The sequence below is a fragment of the Lissotriton vulgaris genome, chromosome 8, assembly GCF_964263255.1.
Source record: "Lissotriton vulgaris chromosome 8, aLisVul1.2, whole genome shotgun sequence".
NCBI classification, from domain to species: Eukaryota; Metazoa; Chordata; class Amphibia; order Caudata; family Salamandridae; genus Lissotriton; species Lissotriton vulgaris.
Genome location: NC_141696.1, coordinates 1,369,984,368 through 1,370,006,760, shown reverse-complemented (window position 1 = coordinate 1,370,006,760; position 22,393 = coordinate 1,369,984,368). Strand labels below are relative to the sequence as shown.

At 45.2% G+C, this 22,393-nt stretch overlaps 1 protein-coding gene across 2 annotated transcripts in view; it reads left to right on the top strand.

Moving 5' to 3' along the window:
• Positions 1 to 22,393, top strand: part of LOC147698759 (trifunctional purine biosynthetic protein adenosine-3-like) — a 277,831-nt gene that overhangs the window by 204,039 nt on the left and 51,399 nt on the right. For both annotated transcript variants that reach the window (XM_086935334.1, XM_086935335.1), the window contains exon 18: positions 20,213 to 20,359. In XM_086935334.1, the coding sequence (XP_086791460.1) occupies positions 20,213 to 20,359 (147 nt within the window). The remainder of the gene's footprint in view (positions 1 to 20,212; positions 20,360 to 22,393) is intronic.

The window sequence follows — 22,393 nt, the reverse complement described above, 5'->3', positions numbered from 1 at the left end:
AGTGTGCTTCACTTTTTATTCATTATTTAAGCACATAGTTGCTTAAGTACTCAATTCAAGTCATTGAGTACCCGGATTGTATTGAGTGTCTCTTAATTCAAACATCAAAAATACAGTATTCAATTGCTTCATTGAATCACACAATAGCCTTAAAGCATAATTCACATTCGATGTCGAATTTATCAAAAGAGAGCAGCACAGTGAATTTCAAATCATCATATTTCAACGCGCTCAAAGTGATGGAAAAGGGAAAGTTAGATGGGATAGGTGTGATGGGAAAGAGGTGAGGACTAGGTAAAGGTGGTTGTGACCTTAAAACAATCACAGTGCTATAAAATACATCCTTTACAGTCTAAATTAAGATCTGCAGTTCCAATAAACTCTTAAGCATAGGATCCGTTTTGCTCTGTTAGTTATTCCTATGCGTAGAGAACATGTAAAGTTTGGTCTACGTTTCGACCCCCTGATTGGCGGGAAAGTTAAATCCTCAGGCTGGGGTCTTCTTCAGGACAAGGAGAAACAGGAGCGCCTATAACAACAATTATAGAATGAATGTATCATATTGCGCATAAGGTCAAATTGTGCACACCAGTGGAGTATATCGGTTGGGGATGCTTACTTATTTGTAAGGCCCTTGGGTGGCCATTGTCATTGGACCGTCAAAGGTTCCTTCCTGGTTGTCGTTCTGCAAATTATCTAAAAGGGGAGTACGTATAACTATCAGGTACTGTAAATTGCGTGTGTATAGGCAGATTTGTCAAGATAACCTAAATGGGTACTTACTGGGAACATGGCATTTCCATTTCCAACACCATGTTGTTGCAATGGTCGCACCAAGCCAAACGCTGTTGCGGTGTAGGAATCATACAACCCACGTGGTTCTGTGGGAAGAACAAAAGTAACCAGAGCCAAAAATTAATGGCCTTAGTATGCAATATAGGAGGACTTTAAAAAGGTGACTTTAAAAAAAGATTTAAATGAGGCAATATCGTGAATAGCTGGGTTTAGGTAAGTTCGAAAAAATGGGAATGGCAGTCACCGAAAAGGTTGGTGAAAATTAATAGTGCCTGGGCTGTCTATACACTAATAAATAATTAAAGTGTTATCGCGTGATCGCCATGCATGAAACGCCAGGAGGAGTGACTCGAGCAGTGTCTCACTATATCCCTCCGTGGCGCCGAGGGTTCTGTATAGCTAACATATCCTCGGGTTTGCTCACCGTAAGCTCAATCTCTGTAGTGTGTCTCCGTAACGCTGCCTCCTCGCTGTCAATGCCGAGAATGAACGGCCGCGAGGTGCAGCCGCTGGATACTTCGGAGGGGCTCGCCCGAGCCCAGCCAATCGACTTGGAGCGTTTCAAGACCTACGCTGTGATCGGATCTGTCTAAGGGGTTGTCTGTAAAGACCAATCCCTAGACAGTCAGTACAGTTGAAAAGTCGGGACAATTTAGATACTGGATATGGGCTTAAGCATAAGGCTGACAATATCTACGTTTAGAATTGAGACATTAAACCGCTAGTGCCGGTATTTGGTAGGGTGCATTTGAGATCCTGTGCCACATACACCGGGACGATGGTATCAAATATAGTGCATACGTCAGGAACAGCGACCTGCAACAGTTGCTTTAAATCGATATCAATCACACATATAGACAGGGTGCAGAGGGTACTTATACACATTTATAGTCGATGTTATTACCAATTCCTAAATGATTAACCGGCTAGTGCCGGTGTTGAGACTGGTTATTTAAGGGATGGGTGTGTCTACCACTTTGCGACATGCACCAGGACGGTAGTCCCCGACCTAGTATATACATCCGGAGCAATGTCCCGCAGCGGTTACTTAAATGGATATCAGTCACAAATGTAGACATGGTTACAGAGAGTACTAGTACACATTTAAAGCAGATGGTATTGCCAATTTGTAGTTACAGAGTCCATAGATATAATTGTTCAACTGATCAACGCCATTTGTGAAAAGGTGGCATCCAATTCATTAAGACCATTTTGTACAGAATTCAAAGAATGCATCCATTTGCATTCACGTATATTCAAAATTGAGTCAACATCACCACCCCTGGGACCCAGAATGATATTTTCAATAATAACCCATTTCAAAGATTCGGGTGTGTGTGTCATTGCTACAAAATGTTCAACCAGGGGTGCTCCTGCTGTTTGACACCTTATTCTGCTACAGTGTTGTAAAACCCGGTTCTTTATCTTTTGCTTAGTCTGCCCTACGTATATCAGACCGCACGGGCAGAAGATGGCATAGATCACTGCATGGCTGTTGCAATTGGTCAATGTCTTAAGATTGATAGTAACATTGTTGTGGGTAATAGTCTTTGTTTCTATGCACATGGAGCAGGCTTTGCACTTACTGCATTTATAGTTACCCACAACAGGGGGTAGGTTCCACATAGTCTGTATACTGGGTGCAGGGGGTGTGTCTAGCATTGAGCGAACAACGTAATCCCGGACATTTTTTGCTCTCTTGAAAGCATGCATCGGAGGGTCCGGTGTCTCTATCACCTCTGAGATAATATGCCAGTGTTTATTGATAATTTTGCGGATATCATTACTTCTGCTACAGTACGTTGTGACACAAATCATCCTGTCTTTGGGTGATGCGCGGTCCTGGGGTGACAGTAGGGATTCTCTGTTGCTAAACCAAGCCCTCTTGCGGGCACGTTTAACCAGCCTCTTAGGGTAACCTCTATCAATCAGTCGAACGATGAGGTCATCTGACTCGGCAAAGTAGTCTTCCTTCCATGTGCAGTTCCTCCGGATTCGGAGGAACTGTCCGAATGGGAGATTGTCTCTTAGCGCCCTGGTGTGGTGGCTTGAATATCTCAGTAGGGTATTGCGCTCTGATTGCTTTCTGTATAATGTGGTGTACAGTAATCCTTCCCGTTCCTTGATGCTGATATCCAGGAAGTCAATTGAGTTATTGCTACTACTAGTGGTAAATTGAATGTCATTAGACTGGGTGTTGAGCCAACGGGTGAATTCTGCCAATTCTTCCTCCTGTCCACTCCAGATCATCAGGATGTCATCAATGTACCTGCGGTACTCACTGATTCTGTGGAAAAATGGATTGTGGAGTGAGAGAATATGGTGTTGCTCGAAGTCACTCATATATATGATCGCCAGGTCTGGGGCGAATGCTGCCCCCATAGCCACTCCCTTGCATTGCATGAAGTATTTGTCCTGAAATATAAAAAAGTTCTTGGTCATCGCGATCTCCAGAAGGTCAATCAAAAATTCTGTGGGTACCTCCTCAGGTTGGGGCCTGGTCGCAAATGCTCTACGTATTGTTGTTAATGCAGGTATTTGTGGAATGCTCGTGTAGAGTGACACGATGTCCATAGTTACGAGAAGTTGGGTGTTTTTATCAAAGGCTCGTTGGTCCACAATGTTGATCGCCTGCATCGTATCCCTTAAGTAAGTTGGGGTTGCCTCCGCCAAGGGTTTCAAAAAGAAGTCTATATATTTACAGAGTGGCTCCAGAATCGATCCACATCCTGAAATAATCGGTCTTCCTGGAGGTCTGGTGGGGTTTTTGTGAACCTTAGGTAACACATAGATCGTAGGGGTACGTGGTTGTTCCACATTGAGAAAGGCGTATTCTTTTTCAGTTAAGAAACCAATATCTTTCCCTCTCTCTGTTAGCAGTTGAATATGACGTCTAATCTCAGTGGTCGGATTGCTGGCTATCGGCCGATAGCTAGCTCCATCGCTGAGCTGGGAGAGAATTTCTTTCTTGTAGTCGTCAACGTCCATGACAACCACTGCTCCACCTTTGTCAGCTGGCTTGATGACCAATGATTTGTTCATCTTGAGATCTTCAAGGGCCGCTCGCTCATTCCTTGTAATATTGTGTTTTACATATTGCCTACTCGCGCATGTCCTGATCACATCTCTGAGGACCACACTCTCATAGGTTAGGATGCGATGATTCGTCATGGCAGTATATGGGGTGAACGTGGACGGTGGGCGTAAATCAGTAAATGCTCTCGAGATGGGAGGAATCTTATGCATGAAAAAACTCTTCAATCTTATCTTCCGAAAAAATTTGGTTAGTTCAGTCTTTAGGTTGAACATATTGGCATGAGATGTAGGGACAAATGATAGGCCCTTACTCAGGATACTCATCTGGTCCTCCGTCAGGATATGTTTGGACAAATTCATGATCGGGTTTTCTTTAATCACCACCGATAGGTTTTTCTCCTGGTGTTTATCTCTCCATGGTTGTCCTGCTGGAATCGCACCTGCTTGTCGCTGTACCCCTGCTGTCTCGGTTCTTCCCAGTTCCGATGGTTGTCCGGATTCTGGCCTCTGGTGGGACGCCTGTTCCATCCGCCTCCTCTCCCACGTGGGGGTCTCCAAGAGCTGTCCTCTAAAAAAGGCTGTTGTTGTCTGCCTTGAGGATCCTGTGGGGATCGGTACCATTGGTCTTGGTTCTGGTAATTGCCACTTGTTCCAGCAGGACAACCATGGAGAGATAAACACCAGGAGAAAAACCTATCGGTGGTGATTAAAGAAAACCCGATCATGAATTTGTCCAAACATATCCTGACGGAGGACCAGATGAGTATCCTGAGTAAGGGCCTATCATTTGTCCCTACATCTCATGCCAATATGTTCAACCTAAAGACTGAACTAACCAAATTTTTTCGGAAGATAAGATTGAAGAGTTTTTTCATGCATAAGATTCCTCCCATCTCGAGAGCATTTACTGATTTACGCCCACCGTCCACGTTCACCCCATATACTGCCATGACGAATCATCGCATCCTAACCTATGAGAGTGTGGTCCTCAGAGATGTGATCAGGACATGCGCGAGTAGGCAATATGTAAAACACAATATTACAAGGAATGAGCGAGCGGCCCTTGAAGATCTCAAGATGAACAAATCATTGGTCATCAAGCCAGCTGACAAAGGTGGAGCAGTGGTTGTCATGGACGTTGACGACTACAAGAAAGAAATTCTCTCCCAGCTCAGCGATGGAGCTAGCTATCGGCCGATAGCCAGCAATCCGACCACTGAGATTAGACGTCATATTCAACTGCTAACAGAGAGAGGGAAAGATATTGGTTTCTTAACTGAAAAAGAATACGCCTTTCTCAATGTGGAACAACCACGTACCCCTACGATCTATGTGTTACCTAAGGTTCACAAAAACCCCACCAGACCTCCAGGAAGACCGATTATTTCAGGATGTGGATCGATTCTGGAGCCACTCTGTAAATATATAGACTTCTTTTTGAAACCCTTGGCGGAGGCAACCCCAACTTACTTAAGGGATACGATGCAGGCGATCAACATTGTGGACCAACGAGCCTTTGATAAAAACACCCAACTTCTCGTAACTATGGACATCGTGTCACTCTACACGAGCATTCCACAAATACCTGCATTAACAACAATACGTAGAGCATTTGCGACCAGGCCCCAACCTGAGGAGGTACCCACAGAATTTTTGATTGACCTTCTGGAGATCGCGATGACCAAGAACTTTTTTATATTTCAGGACAAATACTTCATGCAATGCAAGGGAGTGGCTATGGGGGCAGCATTCGCCCCAGACCTGGCGATCATATATATGAGTGACTTCGAGCAACACCATATTCTCTCACTCCACAATCCATTTTTCCACAGAATCAGTGAGTACCGCAGGTACATTGATGACATCCTGATGATCTGGAGTGGACAGGAGGAAGAATTGGCAGAATTCACTCGTTGGCTCAACACCCAGTCTAATGACATTCAATTTACCACTAGTAGTAGCAATAACTCAATTGACTTCCTGGATATCAGCATCAAGGAACGGGAAGGATTACTGTACACCACATTATACAGAAAGCAATCAGAGCGCAATACCCTACTGAGATATTCAAGCCACCACACCAGGGCGCTAAGAGACAATCTCCCATTCGGACAGTTCCTCCGAATCCGGAGGAACTGCACATGGAAGGAAGACTACTTTGCCGAGTCAGATGACCTCATCGTTCGACTGATTGATAGAGGTTACCCTAAGAGGCTGGTTAAACGTGCCCGCAAGAGGGCTTGGTTTAGCAACAGAGAATCCCTACTGTCACCCCAGGACCGCGCATCACCCAAAGACAGGATGATTTGTGTCACAACGTACTGTAGCAGAAGTAATGATATCCGCAAAATTATCAATAAACACTGGCATATTATCTCAGAGGTGATAGAGACACCGGACCCTCCGATGCATGCTTTCAAGAGAGCAAAAAATGTCCGGGATTACGTTGTTCGCTCAATGCTAGACACACCCCCTGCACCCAGTATACAGACTATGTGGAACCTACCCCCTGTTGTGGGTAACTATAAATGCAGTAAGTGCAAAGCCTGCTCCATGTGCATAGAAACAAAGACTATTACCCACAACAATGTTACTATCAATCTTAAGACATTGACCAATTGCAACAGCCATGCAGTGATCTATGCCATCTTCTGCCCGTGCGGTCTGATATACGTAGGGCAGACTAAGCAAAAGATAAAGAACCGGGTTTTACAACACTGTAGCAGAATAAGGTGTCAAACAGCAGGAGCACCCCTGGTTGAACATTTTGTAGCAATGACACACACACCCGAATCTTTGAAATGGGTTATTATTGAAAATATCATTCTGGGTCCCAGGGGTGGTGATGTTGACTCAATTTTGAATATACGTGAATGCAAATGGATGCATTCTTTGAATTCTGTACAAAATGGTCTTAATGAATTGGATGCCACCTTTTCACAAATGGCGTTGATCAGTTGAACAATTATATCTATGGACTCTGTAACTACAAATTGGCAATACCATCTGCTTTAAATGTGTACTAGTACTCTCTGTAACCATGTCTACATTTGTGACTGATATCCATTTAAGTAACCGCTGCGGGACATTGCTCCGGATGTATATACTAGGTCGGGGACTACCGTCCTGGTGCATGTCGCAAAGTGGTAGACACACCCATCCCTTAAATAACCAGTCTCAACACCGGCACTAGCCGGTTAATCATTTAGGAATTGGTAATAACATCGACTATAAATGTGTATAAGTACCCTCTGCACCCTGTCTATATGTGTGATTGATATCGATTTAAAGCAACTGTTGCAGGTCGCTGTTCCTGACGTATGCACTATATTTGATACCATCGTCCCGGTGTATGTGGCACAGGATCTCAAATGCACCCTACCAAATACCGGCACTAGCGGTTTAATGTCTCAATTCTAAACGTAGATATTGTCAGCCTTATGCTTAAGCCCATATCCAGTATCTAAATTGTCCCGACTTTTCAACTGTACTGACTGTCTAGGGATTGGTCTTTACAGACAACCCCTTAGACAGATCCGATCACAGCGTAGGTCTTGAAACGCTCCAAGTCGATTGGCTGGGCTCGGGCGAGCCCCTCCGAAGTATCCAGCGGCTGCACCTCGCGGCCGTTCATTCTCGGCATTGACAGCGAGGAGGCAGCGTTACGGAGACACACTACAGAGATTGAGCTTACGGTGAGCAAACCCGAGGATATGTTAGCTATACAGAACCCTCGGCGCCACGGAGGGATATAGTGAGACACTGCTCGAGTCACTCCTCCTGGCGTTTCATGCATGGCGATCACGCGATAACACTTTAATTATTTATTAGTGTATAGACAGCCCAGGCACTATTAATTTTCACCAACCTTTTCGGTGACTGCCATTCCCATTTTTTCGAACTTACCTAAACCCAGCTATTCACGATATTGCCTCATTTAAATCTTTTTTTAAAGTCACCTTTTTAAAGTCCTCCTATATTGCATACTAAGGCCATTAATTTTTGGCTCTGGTTACTTTTGTTCTTCCCACAGAACCACGTGGGTTGTATGATTCCTACACCGCAACAGCGTTTGGCTTGGTGCGACCATTGCAACAACATGGTGTTGGAAATGGAAATGCCATGTTCCCAGTAAGTACCCATTTAGGTTATCTTGACAAATCTGCCTATACACACGCAATTTACAGTACCTGATAGTTATACGTACTCCCCTTTTAGATAATTTGCAGAACGACAACCAGGAAGGAACCTTTGACGGTCCAATGACAATGGCCACCCAAGGGCCTTACAAATAAGTAAGCATCCCCAACCGATATACTCCACTGGTGTGCACAATTTGACCTTATGCGCAATATGATACATTCATTCTATAATTGTTGTTATAGGCGCTCCTGTTTCTCCTTGTCCTGAAGAAGACCCCAGCCTGAGGATTTAACTTTCCCGCCAATCAGGGGGTCGAAACGTAGACCAAACTTTACATGTTCTCTACGCATAGGAATAACTAACAGAGCAAAACGGATCCTATGCTTAAGAGTTTATTGGAACTGCAGATCTTAATTTAGACTGTAAAGGATGTATTTTATAGCACTGTGATTGTTTTAAGGTCACAACCACCTTTACCTAGTCCTCACCTCTTTCCCATCACACCTATCCCATCTAACTTTCCCTTTTCCATCACTTTGAGCGCGTTGAAATATGATGATTTGAAATTCACTGTGCTGCTCTCTTTTGATAAATTCGACATCGAATGTGAATTATGCTTTAAGGCTATTGTGTGATTCAATGAAGCAATTGAATACTGTATTTTTGATGTTTGAATTAAGAGACACTCAATACAATCCGGGTACTCAATGACTTGAATTGAGTACTTAAGCAACTATGTGCTTAAATAATGAATAAAAAGTGAAGCACACTTTGGACTGAGCAATCTTTTGCTTCCTAAATAATTGTATGTATATATCACATTGGTTGTGTTATTGAATCTATAGACTCTGACCATTACGACTGTACCTACTTTAACTGACCCAGGTCAGAGAGTTCTTAGGGTATACCCCATTGTAACTCAATACTCTATGTGCAAGAGCAGTCTTGCGAGGGTTCTTTTTCGTATATTCACGTTAGCATTCATGCATACTTGTTTTTGATTGAGGGTTATATCATGTTTGAGTCTGAAACCCTCTCTTACAGTGAAGATCACATTAGAAACCTTATTGGGGAAGACACTGGGTCGACTTTCCTTTCAACAAGCACCACCACTGTTGATTTCTCGCTCAACGAGAAAATAAACAAACTTGAACGACTTGAAAAGAAGCTTGTACGCACCAAACTTCACGGCCATCTACTTACTGGGTACCTCAGAGCAAATGTAATACCCACAGGCCTACAGGTTCGCAACGAACCCGCTATATTTGTGGACAATCCGAAATTTAAGGAGGGGTTCAGCTTTGTAGCGAACAACTGTTCTCGCCACTGGATGGTCCTAGGGGTGGAAACAGCACGAGACCAGGTGGAGCAGTTAATTAAAGAAATCACCGACCTCAGGGCCGAGATCACGAGCCATTCCGCCTTTGCGAGCGCTAAGGATACATTGGAACGGTTGAATAAAACTCTCAAAGACTTTGATGTCGAGTCACAAAATAAGAAGCTTGAGAAATTAGCAAAGGATATCCAATACTATAACAAGAAACGTACTTATCCATATTTGGCTGAAGATTATTTCAAACAGGATACCCAGGGCCGCTTCTACAACAGAGGCAGAGGGGGATACAGAGGTGGACAACGAGGCGGGAGACGATACACAAACTTTTCTGATTCTTCTTACAGTGGCAGCAGCGACAACGAGGGAGCAGGAACAAGTGGCAATTACCAGAACCAAGACCAATGGTACCGATCCCCACAGGATCCTCAAGGCAGACAACAACAGCCTTTTTTAGAGGACAGCTCTTGGAGACCCCCACGTGGGAGAGGAGGCGGATGGAACAGGCGTCCCACCAGAGGCCAGAATCCGGACAACCATCGGAACTGGGAAGAACCGAGACAGCAGGGGTACAGCGACAAGCAGGTGCGATTCCAGCAGGACAACCATGGAGAGATAAACACCAGGAGAAAAACCTATCGGTGGTGATTAAAGAAAACCCGATCATGAATTTGTCCAAACATATCCTGACGGAGGACCAGATGAGTATCCTGAGTAAGGGCCTATCATTTGTCCCTACATCTCATGCCAATATGTTCAACCTAAAGACTGAACTAACCAAATTTTTTCGGAAGATAAGATTGAAGAGTTTTTTCATGCATAAGATTCCTCCCATCTCGAGAGCATTTACTGATTTACGCCCACCGTCCACGTTCACCCCATATACTGCCATGACGAATCATCGCATCCTAACCTATGAGAGTGTGGTCCTCAGAGATGTGATCAGGACATGCGCGAGTAGGCAATATGTAAAACACAATATTACAAGGAATGAGCGAGCGGCCCTTGAAGATCTCAAGATGAACAAATCATTGGTCATCAAGCCAGCTGACAAAGGTGGAGCAGTGGTTGTCATGGACGTTGACGACTACAAGAAAGAAATTCTCTCCCAGCTCAGCGATGGAGCTAGCTATCGGCCGATAGCCAGCAATCCGACCACTGAGATTAGACGTCATATTCAACTGCTAACAGAGAGAGGGAAAGATATTGGTTTCTTAACTGAAAAAGAATACGCCTTTCTCAATGTGGAACAACCACGTACCCCTACGATCTATGTGTTACCTAAGGTTCACAAAAACCCCACCAGACCTCCAGGAAGACCGATTATTTCAGGATGTGGATCGATTCTGGAGCCACTCTGTAAATATATAGACTTCTTTTTGAAACCCTTGGCGGAGGCAACCCCAACTTACTTAAGGGATACGATGCAGGCGATCAACATTGTGGACCAACGAGCCTTTGATAAAAACACCCAACTTCTCGTAACTATGGACATCGTGTCACTCTACACGAGCATTCCACAAATACCTGCATTAACAACAATACGTAGAGCATTTGCGACCAGGCCCCAACCTGAGGAGGTACCCACAGAATTTTTGATTGACCTTCTGGAGATCGCGATGACCAAGAACTTTTTTATATTTCAGGACAAATACTTCATGCAATGCAAGGGAGTGGCTATGGGGGCAGCATTCGCCCCAGACCTGGCGATCATATATATGAGTGACTTCGAGCAACACCATATTCTCTCACTCCACAATCCATTTTTCCACAGAATCAGTGAGTACCGCAGGTACATTGATGACATCCTGATGATCTGGAGTGGACAGGAGGAAGAATTGGCAGAATTCACTCGTTGGCTCAACACCCAGTCTAATGACATTCAATTTACCACTAGTAGTAGCAATAACTCAATTGACTTCCTGGATATCAGCATCAAGGAACGGGAAGGATTACTGTACACCACATTATACAGAAAGCAATCAGAGCGCAATACCCTACTGAGATATTCAAGCCACCACACCAGGGCGCTAAGAGACAATCTCCCATTCGGACAGTTCCTCCGAATCCGGAGGAACTGCACATGGAAGGAAGACTACTTTGCCGAGTCAGATGACCTCATCGTTCGACTGATTGATAGAGGTTACCCTAAGAGGCTGGTTAAACGTGCCCGCAAGAGGGCTTGGTTTAGCAACAGAGAATCCCTACTGTCACCCCAGGACCGCGCATCACCCAAAGACAGGATGATTTGTGTCACAACGTACTGTAGCAGAAGTAATGATATCCGCAAAATTATCAATAAACACTGGCATATTATCTCAGAGGTGATAGAGACACCGGACCCTCCGATGCATGCTTTCAAGAGAGCAAAAAATGTCCGGGATTACGTTGTTCGCTCAATGCTAGACACACCCCCTGCACCCAGTATACAGACTATGTGGAACCTACCCCCTGTTGTGGGTAACTATAAATGCAGTAAGTGCAAAGCCTGCTCCATGTGCATAGAAACAAAGACTATTACCCACAACAATGTTACTATCAATCTTAAGACATTGACCAATTGCAACAGCCATGCAGTGATCTATGCCATCTTCTGCCCGTGCGGTCTGATATACGTAGGGCAGACTAAGCAAAAGATAAAGAACCGGGTTTTACAACACTGTAGCAGAATAAGGTGTCAAACAGCAGGAGCACCCCTGGTTGAACATTTTGTAGCAATGACACACACACCCGAATCTTTGAAATGGGTTATTATTGAAAATATCATTCTGGGTCCCAGGGGTGGTGATGTTGACTCAATTTTGAATATACGTGAATGCAAATGGATGCATTCTTTGAATTCTGTACAAAATGGTCTTAATGAATTGGATGCCACCTTTTCACAAATGGCGTTGATCAGTTGAACAATTATATCTATGGACTCTGTAACTACAAATTGGCAATACCATCTGCTTTAAATGTGTACTAGTACTCTCTGTAACCATGTCTACATTTGTGACTGATATCCATTTAAGTAACCGCTGCGGGACATTGCTCCGGATGTATATACTAGGTCGGGGACTACCGTCCTGGTGCATGTCGCAAAGTGGTAGACACACCCATCCCTTAAATAACCAGTCTCAACACCGGCACTAGCCGGTTAATCATTTAGGAATTGGTAATAACATCGACTATAAATGTGTATAAGTACCCTCTGCACCCTGTCTATATGTGTGATTGATATCGATTTAAAGCAACTGTTGCAGGTCGCTGTTCCTGACGTATGCACTATATTTGATACCATCGTCCCGGTGTATGTGGCACAGGATCTCAAATGCACCCTACCAAATACCGGCACTAGCGGTTTAATGTCTCAATTCTAAACGTAGATATTGTCAGCCTTATGCTTAAGCCCATATCCAGTATCTAAATTGTCCCGACTTTTCAACTGTACTGACTGTCTAGGGATTGGTCTTTACAGACAACCCCTTAGACAGATCCGATCACAGCGTAGGTCTTGAAACGCTCCAAGTCGATTGGCTGGGCTCGGGCGAGCCCCTCCGAAGTATCCAGCGGCTGCACCTCGCGGCCGTTCATTCTCGGCATTGACAGCGAGGAGGCAGCGTTACGGAGACACACTACAGAGATTGAGCTTACGGTGAGCAAACCCGAGGATATGTTAGCTATACAGAACCCTCGGCGCCACGGAGGGATATAGTGAGACACTGCTCGAGTCACTCCTCCTGGCGTTTCATGCATGGCGATCACGCGATAACACTTTAATTATTTATTAGTGTATAGACAGCCCAGGCACTATTAATTTTCACCAACCTTTTCGGTGACTGCCATTCCCATTTTTTCGAACTTACCTAAACCCAGCTATTCACGATATTGCCTCATTTAAATCTTTTTTTAAAGTCACCTTTTTAAAGTCCTCCTATATTGCATACTAAGGCCATTAATTTTTGGCTCTGGTTACTTTTGTTCTTCCCACAGAACCACGTGGGTTGTATGATTCCTACACCGCAACAGCGTTTGGCTTGGTGCGACCATTGCAACAACATGGTGTTGGAAATGGAAATGCCATGTTCCCAGTAAGTACCCATTTAGGTTATCTTGACAAATCTGCCTATACACACGCAATTTACAGTACCTGATAGTTATACGTACTCCCCTTTTAGATAATTTGCAGAACGACAACCAGGAAGGAACCTTTGACGGTCCAATGACAATGGCCACCCAAGGGCCTTACAAATAAGTAAGCATCCCCAACCGATATACTCCACTGGTGTGCACAATTTGACCTTATGCGCAATATGATACATTCATTCTATAATTGTTGTTATAGGCGCTCCTGTTTCTCCTTGTCCTGAAGAAGACCCCAGCCTGAGGATTTAACTTTCCCGCCAATCAGGGGGTCGAAACGTAGACCAAACTTTACATGTTCTCTACGCATAGGAATAACTAACAGAGCAAAACGGATCCTATGCTTAAGAGTTTATTGGAACTGCAGATCTTAATTTAGACTGTAAAGGATGTATTTTATAGCACTGTGATTGTTTTAAGGTCACAACCACCTTTACCTAGTCCTCACCTCTTTCCCATCACACCTATCCCATCTAACTTTCCCTTTTCCATCACTTTGAGCGCGTTGAAATATGATGATTTGAAATTCACTGTGCTGCTCTCTTTTGATAAATTCGACATCGAATGTGAATTATGCTTTAAGGCTATTGTGTGATTCAATGAAGCAATTGAATACTGTATTTTTGATGTTTGAATTAAGAGACACTCAATACAATCCGGGTACTCAATGACTTGAATTGAGTACTTAAGCAACTATGTGCTTAAATAATGAATAAAAAGTGAAGCACACTTTGGACTGAGCAATCTTTTGCTTCCTAAATAATTGTATGTATATATCACATTGGTTGTGTTATTGAATCTATAGACTCTGACCATTACGACTGTACCTACTTTAACTGACCCAGGTCAGAGAGTTCTTAGGGTATACCCCATTGTAACTCAATACTCTATGTGCAAGAGCAGTCTTGCGAGGGTTCTTTTTCGTATATTCACGTTAGCATTCATGCATACTTGTTTTTGATTGAGGGTTATATCATGTTTGAGTCTGAAACCCTCTCTTACAGTGAAGATCACATTAGAAACCTTATTGGGGAAGACACTGGGTCGACTTTCCTTTCAACAAGCACCACCACTGTTGATTTCTCGCTCAACGAGAAAATAAACAAACTTGAACGACTTGAAAAGAAGCTTGTACGCACCAAACTTCACGGCCATCTACTTACTGGGTACCTCAGAGCAAATGTAATACCCACAGGCCTACAGGTTCGCAACGAACCCGCTATATTTGTGGACAATCCGAAATTTAAGGAGGGGTTCAGCTTTGTAGCGAACAACTGTTCTCGCCACTGGATGGTCCTAGGGGTGGAAACAGCACGAGACCAGGTGGAGCAGTTAATTAAAGAAATCACCGACCTCAGGGCCGAGATCACGAGCCATTCCGCCTTTGCGAGCGCTAAGGATACATTGGAACGGTTGAATAAAACTCTCAAAGACTTTGATGTCGAGTCACAAAATAAGAAGCTTGAGAAATTAGCAAAGGATATCCAATACTATAACAAGAAACGTACTTATCCATATTTGGCTGAAGATTATTTCAAACAGGATACCCAGGGCCGCTTCTACAACAGAGGCAGAGGGGGATACAGAGGTGGACAACGAGGCGGGAGACGATACACAAACTTTTCTGATTCTTCTTACAGTGGCAGCAGCGACAACGAGGGAGCAGGAACAAGTGGCAATTACCAGAACCAAGACCAATGGTACCGATCCCCACAGGATCCTCAAGGCAGACAACAACAGCCTTTTTTAGAGGACAGCTCTTGGAGACCCCCACGTGGGAGAGGAGGCGGATGGAACAGGCGTCCCACCAGAGGCCAGAATCCGGACAACCATCGGAACTGGGAAGAACCGAGACAGCAGGGGTACAGCGACAAGCAGGTGCGATTCCAGCAGGACAACCATGGAGAGATAAACACCAGGAGAAAAACCTATCGGTGGTGATTAAAGAAAACCCGATCATGAATTTGTCCAAACATATCCTGACGGAGGACCAGATGAGTATCCTGAGTAAGGGCCTATCATTTGTCCCTACATCTCATGCCAATATGTTCAACCTAAAGACTGAACTAACCAAATTTTTTCGGAAGATAAGATTGAAGAGTTTTTTCATGCATAAGATTCCTCCCATCTCGAGAGCATTTACTGATTTACGCCCACCGTCCACGTTCACCCCATATACTGCCATGACGAATCATCGCATCCTAACCTATGAGAGTGTGGTCCTCAGAGATGTGATCAGGACATGCGCGAGTAGGCAATATGTAAAACACAATATTACAAGGAATGAGCGAGCGGCCCTTGAAGATCTCAAGATGAACAAATCATTGGTCATCAAGCCAGCTGACAAAGGTGGAGCAGTGGTTGTCATGGACGTTGACGACTACAAGAAAGAAATTCTCTCCCAGCTCAGCGATGGAGCTAGCTATCGGCCGATAGCCAGCAATCCGACCACTGAGATTAGACGTCATATTCAACTGCTAACAGAGAGAGGGAAAGATATTGGTTTCTTAACTGAAAAAGAATACGCCTTTCTCAATGTGGAACAACCACGTACCCCTACGATCTATGTGTTACCTAAGGTTCACAAAAACCCCACCAGACCTCCAGGAAGACCGATTATTTCAGGATGTGGATCGATTCTGGAGCCACTCTGTAAATATATAGACTTCTTTTTGAAACCCTTGGCGGAGGCAACCCCAACTTACTTAAGGGATACGATGCAGGCGATCAACATTGTGGACCAACGAGCCTTTGATAAAAACACCCAACTTCTCTTAACTATGGACATCGTGTCACTCTACACGAGCATTCCACAAATACCTGCATTAACAACAATACGTAGAGCATTTGCGACCAGGCCCCAACCTGAGGAGGTACCCACAGAATTTTTGATTGACCTTCTGGAGATCGCGATGACCAAGAACTTTTTTATATTTCAGGACAAATACTTCATGCAATGCAAGGGAGTGGCTATGGGGGCAGCATTCGCCCCAGACCTGGCGATCATATATATGAGTGACTTCGAGCAACACCATATTCTCTCACTCCACAATCCATTTTTCCACAGAATCAGTGAGTACCGCAGGTACATTGATGACATCCTGATGATCTGGAGTGGACAGGAGGAAGAATTGGCAGAATTCACCCGTTGGCTCAACACCCAGTCTAATGACATTCAATTTACCACTAGTAGTAGCAATAACTCAATTGACTTCCTGGATATCAGCATCAAGGAACGGGAAGGATTACTGTACACCACATTATACAGAAAGCAATCAGAGCGCAATACCCTACTGAGATATTCAAGCCACCACACCAGGGCGCTAAGAGACAATCTCCCATTCGGACAGTTCCTCCGAATCCGGAGGAACTGCACATGGAAGGAAGACTACTTTGCCGAGTCAGATGACCTCATCGTTCGACTGATTGATAGAGGTTACCCTAAGAGGCTGGTTAAACGTGCCCGCAAGAGGGCTTGGTTTAGCAACAGAGAATCCCTACTGTCACCCCAGGACCGCGCATCACCCAAAGACAGGATGATTTGTGTCACAACGTACTGTAGCAGAAGTAATGATATCCGCAAAATTATCAATAAACACTGGCATATTATCTCAGAGGTGATAGAGACACCGGACCCTCCGATGCATGCTTTCAAGAGAGCAAAAAATGTCCGGGATTACGTTGTTCGCTCAATGCTAGACACACCCCCTGCACCCAGTATACAGACTATGTGGAACCTACCCCCTGTTGTGGGTAACTATAAATGCAGTAAGTGCAAAGCCTGCTCCATGTGCATAGAAACAAAGACTATTACCCACAACAATGTTACTATCAATCTTAAGACATTGACCAATTGCAACAGCCATGCAGTGATCTATGCCATCTTCTGCCCGTGCGGTCTGATATACGTAGGGCAGACTAAGCAAAAGATAAAGAACCGGGTTTTACAACACTGTAGCAGAATAAGGTGTCAAACAGCAGGAGCACCCCTGGTTGAACATTTTGTAGCAATGACACACACACCCGAATCTTTGAAATGGGTTATTATTGAAAATATCATTCTGGGTCCCAGGGGTGGTGATGTTGACTCAATTTTGAATATACGTGAATGCAAATGGATGCATTCTTTGAATTCTGTACAAAATGGTCTTAATGAATTGGATGCCACCTTTTCACAAATGGCGTTGATCAGTTGAACAATTATATCTATGGACTCTGTAACTACAAATTGGCAATACCATCTGCTTTAAATGTGTACTAGTACTCTCTGTAACCATGTCTACATTTGTGACTGATATCCATTTAAGTAACCGCTGCGGGACATTGCTCCGGATGTATATACTAGGTCGGGGACTACCGTCCTGGTGCATGTCGCAAAGTGGTAGACACACCCATCCCTTAAATAACCAGTCTCAACACCGGCACTAGCCGGTTAATCATTTAGGAATTGGTAATAACATCGACTATAAATGTGTATAAGTACCCTCTGCACCCTGTCTATATGTGTGATTGATATCGATTTAAAGCAACTGTTGCAGGTCGCTGTTCCTGACGTATGCACTATATTTGATACCATCGTCCCGGTGTATGTGGCACAGGATCTCAAATGCACCCTACCAAATACCGGCACTAGCGGTTTAATGTCTCAATTCTAAACGTAGATATTGTCAGCCTTATGCTTAAGCCCATATCCAGTATCTAAATTGTCCCGACTTTTCAACTGTACTGACTGTCTAGGGATTGGTCTTTACAGACAACCCCTTAGACAGATCCGATCACAGCGTAGGTCTTGAAACGCTCCAAGTCGATTGGCTGGGCTCGGGCGAGCCCCTCCGAAGTATCCAGCGGCTGCACCTCGCGGCCGTTCATTCTCGGCATTGACAGCGAGGAGGCAGCGTTACGGAGACACACTACAGAGATTGAGCTTGCGGTGAGCAAACCCGAGGATATGTTAGCTATACAGAACCCTCGGCGCCACGGAGGGATATAGTGAGACACTGCTCGAGTCACTCCTCCTGGCGTTTCATGCATGGCGATCACGCGATAACACTTTAATTATTTATTAGTGTATAGACAGCCCAGGCACTATTAATTTTCACCAACCTTTTCGGTGACTGCCATTCCCATTTTTTCGAACTTACCTAAACCCAGCTATTCACGATATTGCCTCATTTAAATCTTTTTTTAAAGTCACCTTTTTAAAGTCCTCCTATATTGCATACTAAGGCCATTAATTTTTGGCTCTGGTTACTTTTGTTCTTCCCACAGAACCACGTGGGTTGTATGATTCCTACACCGCAACAGCGTTTGGCTTGGTGCGACCATTGCAACAACATGGTGTTGGAAATGGAAATGCCATGTTCCCAGTAAGTACCCATTTAGGTTATCTTGACAAATCTGCCTATACACACGCAATTTACAGTACCTGATAGTTATACGTACTCCCCTTTTAGATAATTTGCAGAACGACAACCAGGAAGGAACCTTTGACGGTCCAATGACAATGGCCACCCAAGGGCCTTACAAATAAGTAAGCATCCCCAACCGATATACTCCACTGGTGTGCACAATTTGACCTTATGCGCAATATGATACATTCATTCTATAATTGTTGTTATAGGCGCTCCTGTTTCTCCTTGTCCTGAAGAAGACCCCAGCCTGAGGATTTAACTTTCCCGCCAATCAGGGGGTCGAAACGTAGACCAAACTTTACATGTTCTCTACGCATAGGAATAACTAACAGAGCAAAACGGATCCTATGCTTAAGAGTTTATTGGAACTGCAGATCTTAATTTAGACTGTAAAGGATGTATTTTATAGCACTGTGATTGTTTTAAGGTCACAACCACCTTTACCTAGTCCTCACCTCTTTCCCATCGCACCTATCCCATCTAACTTTCCCTTTTCCATCACTTTGAGCGCGTTGAAATATGATGATTTGAAATTCACTGTGCTGCTCTCTTTTGATAAATTCGACATCGAATGTGAATTATGCTTTAAGGCTATTGTGTGATTCAATGAAGCAATTGAATACTGTATTTTTGATGTTTGAATTAAGAGACACTCAATACAATCCGGGTACTCAATGACTTGAATTGAGTACTTAAGCAACTATGTGCTTAAATAATGAATAAAAAGTGAAGCACACTTTGGACTGAGCAATCTTTTGCTTCCTAAATAATTGTATGTATATATCACATTGGTTGTGTTATTGAATCTATAGACTCTGACCATTACGACTGTACCTACTTTAACTGACCCAGGTCAGAGAGTTCTTAGGGTATACCCCATTGTAACTCAATGATCTTAACTTGGACAGCTCTGTCCACTCTCATGAAATCCTCAAAATCCATCTTGACCTGAAAGAGCAATCAATGTGAGCTCCGTAAGTCTAACTTCCAGAGTTGTATTTTAAAATGCTTTTACAGCTATTTGTGTTGCTTTTACGTGGATCAAGAATGGGAGCCAAATATGAAAATGCATACTGGCATGAACCTTGAGGACTCAAGCTGGTAGGCATTTTCCTTACAGTTCCTGCCTTGAAAGTTCGATCAGCTAAAGCAAGCATTTTCCTTGTTTATTTTGGAAAGATAAGACACCTACTCATGAGAATATCAAAAATAAAAATTATATTTCAAGATGCTCCTCTTAAACGTAGGAGATAACCCAAGCAAAAAATGGAAGACACTGACATTAACATTCATTAATGATAAAGTTGTATTTTTTATCCTGATTGGTTAATGTTTTTGTTTTAAATGTATCTCTTTCATGTTTTTGAAGGCTCTAAACAGGTAGAAATTAAGAATCTGCTAAAAGCTTTAGAAATGACTGAGTCGCAGTCGTTAAAGAATGTGCCAAATGAGATTCCACTTAAAGATGGAAGGCCAAAGAAGTCTGTGAAGGTGGCTGTTCTCATATCTGGAACTGGTAAGGGTTTATATTTATTCAATCCTTGATGATGTGCCATTGTACGTTCTTACAAACATAAAAAAACACAACTTTTTTTTATAAGCAATGTTGGAAATGGAACAGATTACTTAGGAATATTTGTGTGCCATAATGCACTTTTGAAGGGAAGCATTCCTTTGCAGTTCCACCATTTTATGTTTAACTTGTTTAGGACACCCCCCGCGCCGCACGGCCACCAGCTGCTGCGTGTGCCTCCCGCCTGCCTGCCTCGCTGCCCCGGCTGCCACCGCGTGACCACGCCCCCTGCCATCGAGCGGCGTGGACTGTGCTCGCCTGACCTGCTATCTTGCCTTGTACCCCTGTATTTATTGTATTGAATAGTAATTTTGTTTTCTTTAGTGCCTGTTTGCCTGTTATTTGTTGCCCCCGTCTCATCCCTCCCCGCTCCCCACTTCCCGCCACCGCTGCTAACCCCGCCCCTTTTTTCCTTCTGTACCCTCCCCGCTCCCGCCTCCCAGCTGCTCCGCCCTCCCTCGCACTTGGCCATATATGGCGACCGTGCGACGCAGGTGAGTGTGACCTAGTTTAGGACACCCCCCGCGCCGCACGCCCACCAGCTGCTGCATGTGCCTCCCGCCTGCCTGCCTCGCTGCCCCGGCTGCCGCCGCGTGACCACGCCCCCTGCCATCGAGCGGCGTGGTCTGTGCTCGCCTGACCTGCTATCTTGCCTTGTACCCCTGTATTTATTGTATTGAATAGTAATTTTGTTTTCTTTAGTGCCTGTTTGCCTGTTATTTGTTGCCCCCGTCTCATCCCTCCCCGCTTCCTGCCGCCGCCGCTAACCCCGCCCCTTTTTTCCTTCTGTACCCTCCCCGCTCCCGCCTCCCAACTGCTCCGCCCTCCCTCGCACTTCGCCATATATGGCGACCGTGCGAACGCGCAGCGGTCACGCGCAGCGGGCGCGCCGATTGTGCGCCGAAGGTGCACCAAAGGTAAGCCCGTCTGCGCCTGGACCGCGCCCAGTGCCAGGACCCTGGCCCCCACCGACGGATGACGACCCGACTGCCCTACAACGCCACCGAACTCATCGCACTCAACACCGGCGGGATCCCTGGATGCTACCGAGCCACCCCGAAGCACACCCACGGACCCTTCAGCTGCAACGCCTGCAAGTTCACCTGCATCCGGACCTGCCCCACACCAGCACCCGCCAAGCCAATCACCAGCAGCAACCACCTCAAGTGCATCCTGATCAACACCCGCTCCGTCCACAGGCACGCCATCGAACTCTGGAACCTCCTCGACACCACAGCTCCTGACGTCGCCTTCCTCACGGAAACCTGGATGAACGACTCTTCAGCGCCCGACATCGCCATCCCCATCCCCATCCCAGAGGGCTACAAGATCACCCGGAGGGACCGCACCGCCAACCAGATGGGAGGAGGCATCGCCATCATCCACAGGGACACCATCCACATCACGACCAACACCGACGACACCCTGAAAACCGCCGAACACCTACACTACCAGATCCGCACCGACCCGAGGACCACCCTCAGAGGCACCCTGATCTACCGACCCCCGGGACCACGCACACAATTCAGCGAGGACATCGCCGACTTCATCAGCCCACATGCCCTCCCCTCCGCCGACTACATCCTCCTGGGGGACCTCAACTTCCACCTGGAGAACAACAACGACCGCAACACCATCACCCTGCTCGACAACCTCGCCAACCTCTGACTAAAGCAGCTGGTATCCACCCCCACCCACCTCGCCGGACACACACTCGACGCCATCTTCTCATCCAGCAAACACATCGCCTTCAGCCACGCCACTGGACTCCACTGGACGGACCACAGCTGCGTCCACTTCACCTTCAGAAGAACGACGATCCACCACCACCAGCAACCGGTTGCTCGAAGAAGCTGGAACAAGATCACAGCCGACCAGCTCGCCGCGTCCCTGAGCCAGCACCCCCCTGCCAGCTCAGCGAACCCCAGCCAGGCCGCCGACAACCTCACGAAGTGGATCATCAACTGCGCGGACGAA